General features: G+C 47.6%; 1 protein-coding gene across 1 annotated transcript; it reads left to right on the forward strand.

The window, feature by feature from the left end:
• The first annotated feature begins 3,099 nt into the window (after positions 1–3,099).
• On the forward strand, positions 3,100–4,176 carry LOC119320294 (auxin-responsive protein SAUR36-like). The gene has a single exon (XM_037594410.1). The coding sequence runs from the start codon at positions 3,214–3,216 to the stop codon at positions 3,766–3,768; it is 555 nt and encodes a 184-aa protein (XP_037450307.1). The 5' UTR covers positions 3,100–3,213; the 3' UTR covers positions 3,769–4,176.
• Positions 4,177–10,766: the final 6,590 nt, after the last annotated feature.

Raw genomic sequence — 10,766 nt, forward strand, 5'->3', positions numbered from 1 at the left:
TCTTTTTGAAACAACAGGCTCCCATCTTGTCTTGCTCTCATGACCAGCCTCTCCATCTTTGACTTGAGTAAGTGATTCCAGCAGGGATCTCTTCCAAGTTTCACTTTGGAGGATTTGGACAGCCTCAGGAGGGAGAACCCCCAACTCATCTTCTGTTTCCTCATTTTCAGAGTCACATATATCCACTGACCTCAATAGATCTTCACAGTGTTCCATGTTCTCAGTATTCCTCTCAGGAGTTATGTTTGCATAATCTTCCTTAGTTGGAGAAGGGGTTTTGCCAATAGCATCCCCTTTTTCCCCATCAATGCCCATGTTTTGAATTGTAAGCTTACTCACACATTCAGGAGCATGTTCATGTCCATCAAAAAATGAACCATCAAGGCTAGCAGCTGTCAAAGCACATTTCAAAATAAATTCTTCCTGGTCAGCATCTATATCATCTCTCATGGGTGTAACCACCATCCTCTGAGCACCAGACTTGTTTGAGGATCTTTGTTTGGATGAGAAATTGGCTTTGTCAAGTTCATCAATAGCTAGGTCACCACCTCCTGATCCATCAGAAGCATGTTCACCATGTGTTCCATCCTGTCCTCCTGTCTGATCCTCCTCAGCCTTCTCATCTTCCTCAAAATCATCTTCATCCCCATCTACATCAATAACAGAATCAACCCCACCTGTTTGTTCAAAGCCCTCAACAGTGAAGCCAAGCAAAAACAGCTTCTTCTTCATTTCAATCAGTCTTTCAAAAGGAATTTTGGTTGAATCTCTGCAGGCTATCTTAACTCTGACATTCTCAAAGAAGGTTCTGAACATCCCATTCCAGTCCACATCTGTAAACACCCCAAACAATGAAGCAATCTGCGCAAATACTTTCCAAGTGAACCACATTCTCAAAGAAGGAGTTTTCTATTATGAGGGGGCTCCCAAATTCACTTGTGATGATGAAGGAAAAACAAGTTTAGCAATGAATAGTGGCATGTACTGTTTGGCACATTTTTACTAACACAAATGAAAACGTCGTTTAATAAGCAGCGGTACTATGCCTTCAGGGGAGACAAAGAGAATGGTTCTCACGCGGGCTTCTGAGAACCTTCCTTGTTTTGGCATGATCGTACCTTGACAAATAAGTACACTGTCCATGTACACTTGTTACTTGGACACCGATTCCACATAAACATCCAAAGCTAGAGAATCCCTGTCAGGTTGGAAACGAAGTGTTACTCACGGAAACCACATTCTTCTACTCTACTCTAATATCATTCACGTACCATTTGACCGGCGAAGTGGGGAGATACTGCTGGCACAAACCCATCGTATCCTGCCCAAAACTAAAATAAGAGATCTTAGTAATTCGTAACCGGTCGCCGTACGCCAAGGACGGGCCGGTTGACACGGCAACCTGATTTTGTTGGGACTTCCATGTCACTACTACCAGAGATGCTCTGGCCCCTTGCCAACGACAAAGCGGGCAGGCCAGTGGCCCTCAGCTTTCGGACGTGCGTGCGGGTGCGTTTGTCTCGGCGTGATACACGTTGGCGGTTCCGGCCCCGTCGAGCTTTCCGTTCCGGCCCCGCTCGTGCTCATCTCCTGATGCCGACCTTCCCAGGCGTCCCTCTCTGCTGCACAGTCTCAACAGATGTCGACGTGCTGTGGACACGTAAATACGCCGTTCCCTAGGTCCCTCCCTCTGTACGAGTGCCCTGTTCCCAAGGCAGTACACTTCAGCTGCATCTCGCATACGTTTCAGATACGGTACTACAGTAGTATTTTTTGGCTGGCTGGAGCAAGGAATGCCAGCCCAGGAACAGCCTACACCAGCTGCGTCTGTTACCAGTAGCACTACTATCTTAATCTTAGCAAGATGTTAAACGCATGTAGCGTCAGTATGACAGAATGACACTCCCCATTAACAAATCCGTCGAGAACTTGCTTCAAACGGTCTTCCAGGAAACGACGTTTCCGCAGGTGCCAGCCTCTGCCTGTAGTGTAGTGTAGCACGCACGAGGGTCTGCAGCACGAGCTTGGAATCCGGAAGAAGCTCGGTGGGATAGCGGGGACCGGATCCGCGTCATCCGCTTTCTTCATCTCGATGTGACCAAGCCCATTTTCACCACTACCATACTCCCTTTGGAGCAGAAGAATCCTTTTACGAGTGCACCTAAAAGGTTCCACTTTGCTGCCTGCTTTGGATGTTACTAATTCTTGCATTATGCTGGATAAGCCTCCTACCCGATCGAGAGTGCTTTGATGACATAGATCCTGCTTTGCCGCTACCCCTTTTGTCTGGGGCAGGTTGGGTCGATCGGTCCGTTGCGTGCATCAATGGTGGTCTTAGAATTAGACCGGCCAAGGCACCAAGTATGCGTATGGTGGTTGCTGCCCTCCTGCTCAGCAAATTTGGACGGTCGATCTGCATGCCATCGCGCTGCGATACACGCACCGCGTTGACAGCAATAGGTTGCTTCCCGCCAAAAGAGGATGGCCACAACCCGGGTCATTTTCAACTGGCATGTGTGGCATGTGCACGCTATTTCGTCCGACTGCAGCATCAGATGAATCAACTGTGGAACTCAAATCACAAACAGCTTGGATTGAAAGGCTATGGCATATTGGCATGTTACCAGATTATTCTCCCGGGATTTCTTTGAACGCATTTGCAGTGAACGTGTACGCTGTGTGAGTGCCGCGGACATGTTCTGGTGAGCGTACTTTGCAGATAACATGGCCACAAAAAAGGGTATCACTAGGGTCTAGGATCAACCGAATATATGGCATTCCTTTCAGAAACTCAACGACCGATTCCCTCAAGGGAAAAGCTCAACTACCGGGAACCGACCAAAGCTCGGAAGCTCGCCACATCAAGCGAATCTTTTCATCCTTAAATTTTTCTAGGGCTTTTCTCTTGCTTTGAATACTTACGTACATCACCTGAATTACAAGTCCTAAGCCTTTGTGCGACGCCATGACAAAAAACAAGGCTAAAAAGCCTAAAATGACGCACAAAACGCTGGAATTGATCACTCGAGAGTCCCACACGGGCGCGCGCCCACACGCACAGTGACGCCCTTGCCCGGAGTCTTCCCTCCCCTTCCCGTCGTATATAAAACAAGCCATTGTCAAGCTCGGTTCTGACCGCCCAGCTGCAACTCCTTCCTTCCACACACGCAGAGCACAGCACAGGAAAGCGGAGACCTTCGACCTGCCAGCTGCATGATGGCAAGGCGGCAGAGAGGATTCCGGCTCGGCCGGAAGCTGCTCGGCCTCTGGCGCTGGGCGCTCTGCAACCGCCGGCGACGCGGCTACGCCCGCCTGCAGCGGTGCCAGCTGGGAGCTGGCGCAAAGCCGTCCCACGCGGCCGTCGGGAGCGCCAAGCTGCAGCAGCAGCAGCAGCTGGTGGTGCTGCCGCGGGAGCGGGACGAGCCCCGGCGGATGCTGGGGTGGGGGCGGTCGCTGGCGCGGCGGATGAGGCTCCTGCCGCGGCGTGGCGAGCGGCTGCTGGAGGACGCCGGCGAGGCGACCACGCCCAAGGGGAAGGTGGCGGTGTACGTGGGCGGCGACGAGCCCGGCGGCGAGTCGATGAGGTACGTGGTGCCGGTGGTGTACTTTAACCACCCGCTCTTCGGGGAGCTGCTGCGCGAGGCGGAGGAGGAGTTCGGCTTCGAGCACCCCGGCGGCATCACCATCCCGTGCGCGGCCACGCGGTTCGAGCGCGCCGCCGCCATGGCCGCCGCGGGCGGCGGCAGGAAGGCGCCCGGCTGGTGGTAGCACGGCGGCTGCCTCCTGTACAGTACTAGTACATGCATACACATGCGTGCTCGATTGAATAGATAGTTGGATGGATGTGTGTATTTTTCGTTTCTTTTTACCAGTTTGACTTTTTTTCTGGGTGTTTGCGGGCGCTCATGCGATGCGATCACGCGAGTTTTTTTAGTTTTAGAGAAGATGGAGGAGCGACCCGGGCGAGGAGGCCAGATTTGCTTCCAGCCTCTAGCTCTAGCTCAACATGTTCCCCAACTTGCATGGTGATCGTGTGCGTCCTGTATGATCTCTGGTGGCCGATCTAGTAGGCAGCCATTAATTTGCTGCATCGATCAATGGATCATGGCTGCCAATTAACCTCCCCGGTTGAAATGTGATCTGCCTGGCGTAAACGGATGAAATATTCGTGGTCAAGTTCTTGTGTTGAGCGAGTCATTCTGCTTCCGCGATTTCGGATCATGTGTTGCTGGTAACGGTGGTACCGAAAGCGACGTCCGTGGTGTGTACTGAAAATAGTCCGTACAACCGGCGTGTTGGAAGGTACCTCACTAATCATGCTGGCGTCCAGTGGTGATTAGTAGAAACAGTGCGCTGCTTTGTCTGCCATGACAACGCTTTCGGGGTGCCCAACGGTGCTTAGCAGAAACAGTGCGCTGCTTTGTCTTCTGCCATGACACCGCTTTCAGGGCGTCCAATTTTTTGCTATGACAACGCTTTGTGATCCATGGGTCCATTAGTCGTTGGATGTCGATCCTACGGATAAAGTGATAGTCATCACTATCAAAACAAAGATGAAGTACCCACTAATCATAGTGAATAAATGTAAGACAAATATATGCCTAGGGTCGCTAGGATTGGTGATATCCTTGCTAATGACTGGTAATTAAGCCTAATAATCAGTTTTGCTAGAACTTATCTAGATGAGATATAATCTCATTCACTTTTTATAGCCATTGGATATGATGCTATAAGATGTGTGTGTGCTAACGCGGGTTGTATCTATTCTTGTTTTTAAAGTAAATGAGACCAACTTATATCTCATCTAGATGGGTTCTAGGTACTCCCCCTAATAATAGTACTAGTCCCCCTGGGATTGGGTGCATACATGACCCAGCGCAGAGGTCGGTTTCACCTTCCTTGTTGAAAAAATGGCTAGTGCGAGTAGAATAGATGGCTCTCTGGTGCTGGTGCACCTTTTGAAAAATATAATTAGTAATTTTGAAAATGGTCGAAAAATCCTGGCAACAAACTAGATAAATCATTACATTTGCATAAAAAATTTGGGGACAAAAAGACTTTCGTGATATTGTCCAGCACAAAGTCAAAATCAGCACTATACTAGGCATACTATTCACTCTATATTGTCTTGGACAATTTGTTTGTATGCTCATATTTTTTGACAACAGTTTTTTGTGGTCAAATTTTGTTTATGAGTAGGCCAATAAGTCAAGTTTGCACGACAAAATGTTTCAAAGATTTTTGACTTTTTCCTGAATTGCTAAATTTTCCCTCAAATTTTGTGTAGGGTTCATCTACCACCAGGTTCACAGGGGTATTTTCTGTTGAAATATATACAATCTGTCCAACCAAACACAACCTACTCATAAACCAGGTTCACAGGCTGTGTTTGGTTGGACAGATTGTCCCAACTTCTGCTTTGTAGAAGCTAAAAGCTAACCAAAGGGATAAATTATCGAAGCAGCTTGTAATAATCTGTAGCTTTTACGTAGTATAAATTTCGCAGCCGGGGTACCCCCAACTTTTACAACTTCTAAACCAACCACTTTCAGCTGTCCCCATAAAAACTGATGGTATTTACCCACCAATGCCACTCCCAAGTCATACCTGTTCGATCTCTTCTTCTCGACTGTTCGCACGAACGAAGCAACAGGGCAGCCCGACCGCAAAAGCTAGGGTTGGCCGCCGCCGCCGCCCCTGCCGCCGCCGCCCGCCAACGCTGCTGGCTCCGGCGATCCTCCGCCACCGCCTGCTCCGGTGAACCTCCGTCGTCGGCCGCTCCGTACCAAGGTAAGATTTTCCCAACGTCCTCCATCCTCCTCCCTCCTCCATGCTCCTCCCTTCCCTTGCTGTTTCCGGCGGCCAGCTCCAGCCGGCCGTCCTCGCCGGCGCACCGGCCACTCGTAGTACCCCCAAGTCCCTCCTCCCTCCTCTCTCCTCCCCACTTTCTCCATCCTTCACCCATCCTCCTTCCTGCTCGCCCCTTCCGGCTCATCTGTACCCAGTGGCCTAGGTCCGGCCGGCCGGCGGGCCGGCGGCGCCAGCTTACCGGCCTCGTTTCTACTAGCCCCCTCCCCAATTCCTTGCTCCCTCCCGCTCTCCTTCCTCCTCACCCTCCCTGTTCCCATCCCCTGTTTAGGATTCCTTTTAGTTTTTGCACAATTTTATTTATGTAATGTTTAATTGCTAGTATACATAATATGTATAAAAGCTGAACATGATATACCTAATTTTTTGATTGATGTATAAGCTTCATTGTGGACCAAATTTGGTTATGTTTGTTACTTGTACATACTATTTGATTGATGTATGACATGATATACCTAATTTTATTTGCACAGTTTTTGATTGATGTATGACATGCCATCTAAAAAGACAGCAAACAACATGCACGAAACTTTCCTGTAAATAGATATTATGTTTGTTACTTGTACATACTATTTGAGTACTTGCTGCATATTGTTGTGTGTCGGATGATTTTTTGATATTATGTAACGCATTGTTCTTGATACGTGCTTTTCTCGTATTGCTTTAGTGAAATATGGCTGAGAAGGTGGTGTGGGATGATGCCCATCTGAAGAAACTCGTTGAAATATTGAGAGAAGAGGTTGAAAAGGGGAATAGGCCATTAGGTTATTTAAACAAGAAGGGTTGGGCAAATGTTTTGGAGAAATGGGAAGCAAGAACGAGAAAGAAGTATCCCAAGGATAAATTCAAGAACAAGTGGGATGCCATAAAAAATGAGTACACTTGGTTCATGGAGTTGAAAAATGAAGCAACTGGGCTTGGATGGGATGATGCAAAGAGAACCGTTGATTGCTCTAAAGAATGGTGGGATGAACATATCAAGGTAGGACTAGCCATTTTGTTTTTCATTTGGCATGGTTCTATATGACTGCAGTATCTCACTTGTACATTAAAATACATTTCAGAGATGCCAAGAGAGTATAGGAAAGAAATGCAATCATATGAAGTTCAAAAAACAGGGACCAAAGCACCTTGAACATTTGCACATCATATTTGACAAAGTACATGTTACTGGGGCTAGTGCTTCTTGTGCTAGAGATATATCTGTTGGAAATATGCTCTAGAGGCAATAATAAATTAGTTATTATTATTATATTTCCTTGTTCATGATAATCGTTTATTATCCATGCTATAATTGTATTGATAGGAAACTCAGATACATGTGTGGGTACATAGACAACACCATGTCCCTAGTAAGCCTCTAGTTGACTAGCTCGTTGATCAATAGATGGTTACGGTTTCCTGACCATGGACATTGGATGTCGTTGATAACGGGATCGCATCATTAGAAGAATGATATGATGGACAAGACCCAATCCTAAGCCTAGCACAAAGATCGTGTAGTTCGTATGCTAAAGCTTTTCTAATGTCAAGTATCATTTCCTTAGACCATGAGATTGTGCAACTCCCGGCTACCGTAGGAATGCTTTGGGTGTACCAAACGTCACAACGTAACTGGGTGGCTATAAAGGTGCACTACGGGTATCTCCGAAACTGTCTGTTGGGTTGCACGAATCGAGACTGGGATTTGTCACTCCGTGTAACGGAGAGGTATCTCTGGGCCCACTCGGTAGGACATCATCATAATGTGCACAATGTGACCAAGGGGTTGATCACGGGATGATGTGTTACGGAACGAGTAAAGAGACTTGCCAGTAACGAGATTGAACAAGGTATCGGGATACCGATGATCGAATCTCGGGCAAGTACAACACCGCTAGACAAAGGGGATTGTATACGGGATTGATTGAGTCCTCGACATCGTGGTTCATCCAATGAGATCATCGTGGAACATGTGGGAGCCAACATGGGTATCCAGATCCCGCTGTTGGTTATTGACCGGAGAACGTCTCGGTCATGTCTGCATGGTTCCCGAACCCGTAGGGTCTACACACTTAAGGTTCGATGACGCTAGTATAAAGGAAGTTTGTATGTGGTTACCATTGTTCGGAGTCCCGGATGAGATCCCTGACGTCACCAGGAGTTCCGTAATGGTCCGGAGGTAAAGATTTATATATGGAAAGTCCTGTTTTGGGCACCGGAAAAGTTTCGGGTGTAATCGGTAACGTACCAGGACCACTGGGAGGGTCCCAGGGGTCCACAAAGTGGGACCACCGGCCCCAGAGGGCTGCATGGGCCAAGTGTGGGATGGGACCAGCCCCAGGTGGGCTGGTGCGCCCCCCCACAAGGGCCCAAGGTGCCTAGGGTTTGGGGAAGGGGGCGCACCCACCTTACTTGGGGGCAAGTTTCCCCTCTCCCCCCCCTGGCCGCACCCTAGATGGGATCTAGGGGCTGCCGCACCCCTTGGGGGTGGGACCCTAGAGGGGGCGCAGCCCCCTCCCTCTCCCCTATATATACTTGAGGTTTTGGGGCTGCCATACACAAGAGTTTCCACCTCTCCCTGGCGCAGCCCTACCTCTCTTTCCCCTTGTCTCTCGCGGTGCTTAGTGAAGCCCTGCTAGATTACCACGCTCCTCCATCACCACCACGCCGTTGTGCTGCTGCTGGATGGAGTCTTCCTCAACCTCTCCCTCTCTCCTTGCTGGATCAAGGCATGGGAGACGTCACCGGGATGTATGTGTGTTGAACGCGGAGGTGCGGTCCGTTTGGCACTAGGATCTCCGGTGATTTGGATCACGACGAGTACGACTCCTTCAACCCTGTTCTCTTGAACGCTTCCGCTTAGCGATCTACAAGGGTATGTAGATGCACTCTCCTTCCCTTCGTTGCTAGTCTTCCCATAGATAGATCTTGGTGACTCGTAGGAAAATTTTGAATTTCTGCTACGTTCCCCAACAGTGGCATCATGAGCTAGGTCTATTGCGTAGATTCTATGCACGAGTAGAACACAAAGTAGTTGTGGGCATTGATTTTGTTCAATATGCTTACCGTTACTAGTCCAATCTTGTTTCGACGGTATTGTGGGATGAAGCGGCCCGGACCGACCTTACACGTACTCTTACGTGAGACAGGTTCCACCGACTGACATGCACTTGTTGCATAAGGTGGCTAGCGGGTGCCAGTATCTCCCACTTTAGTCGGATCGGATTCGATGAAAAGGGTCCTTATGAAGGGTAAATAGCAATTGACATATCACGTTGTGTTTTTTTTTGCGTAGGTAAGAAATGTTCTTGCTAGAAACCCATAGCAGCCATGTAAAACATGCAAACTACAATTAGAGGACGTCTAACTTATTTTTGCAGGGTATGCTATGTGATGTGATATGGCCAAAAAGGAATGTGATGAATGATATGTGATGTATGAGATTGATCATATTCTTGTAATAGGAATCACGACTTGCATGTCGATGAGTATGACAACCGGCAGGAGCCATAGGAGTTGTCTTAATTTATTGTATGACCTGAGTGTCACTGAACAACACCATGTAATTACTTTACTTTATTGCTAAACCGTTAGCCATAGTAGTAGAAGTAATAGTTGGCGAGACAACTTCATGAAGACACGATGATGGAGATCATGATGATGGAGATCATGGTGTCATGCCGGTGACGATGATGATCATGGAGCCCCGAAGATGGAGATCAAAATGAGCAAAATGATATTGGCCATATCATGTCACTTTTTGATTGCATGTGATGTTTATCATGTTTACGCATCTTATTTGCTTGGAACGACGGTAGTAAATAAGATGATCCCTCATTAAAATTTCAAGAAAGTGTTCCCCCTAACTGTGCACCGTTGCGAAAGTTCGTTGTTTCGAAGCACCACGTGATGATCGGGTGTGATAGATTCTAATATTCACATACAACGGGTGTAAGCCAGATTTACACACGCGAAATACTTAGGTTGACTTGACAAGCCTAACATGTACATACATGGCCTCGGAACACAAGAGACCGAAAGGTCGAGCATGAGTCGTATAGTAGATACGATCAACATGAAGATGTTCACCAATGATGACTAGTCCGTCTCACGTGATGATCGGACACGGCCTAGTTGACTCGGATCATGTAAACACTTAGATGACTAGAGGGATGTCTATCTGGGTGGGAGTTCATAAGATGAACTTAATTATCCTGAACATAGTCAAAAGGTCTTTGCAAATTATGTCGTAAGCTCCGTTTTAGTTCTACTGTTTTAGATATGTTCCTAGAGAAAATTTAGTTGAAAGTTGATAGTAGCAATTATGCGGACTGGGTCCATAAACTGAGGATTGTCCTCGTTGCTTCGTAGAAGGCTTATGTCCTTAATGCACCGCTCGGTGTGCTGAACCTCGAACGTCGTCTGTGGATGTTGCGAATATTTGACATACACGTTTTGATAACTATGTGATAGTTCAGTTAAACGGTTTAGAGATGAGTCACCAAAGACAATTTCGAAACGTCGCGAAACATGTGAAATGTTTCGAGGGCTGAAATTGGGATTTCAGGCTCGTGCCCACGTCAAGAGGTATAAGACCTCCGACGATTTTCTTAGCCTTCAAACTAAGGGAGAAAAGCTCAATCGTTGAGCTTGTGCTTAGATTGTCTGAGTGCAACAATCACTTGAATCAAGTGGGAGTTGATCTTCCAGATGAGATAGTGATGTTTCTCCAAAGTCATTGCCACCAAGCTGCTAGAGCTTTGTGACGAACTATAATGGGATAGATATGATGATCCTTGAGATATTCACGATGTTTGACACCGCGAAAGTAGAAATCAAGAAGGAGCATCAATTGTTGATGGTTGGTAAAACCACTAGTTTCAAGAAGGGCAAGGGCAAGAAGGGATACTTCATGA

Source organism: Triticum dicoccoides, chromosome 6B, assembly GCF_002162155.2.
Source record: "Triticum dicoccoides isolate Atlit2015 ecotype Zavitan chromosome 6B, WEW_v2.0, whole genome shotgun sequence".
Lineage (NCBI taxonomy): Eukaryota > Viridiplantae > Streptophyta > Magnoliopsida > Poales > Poaceae > Triticum > Triticum dicoccoides.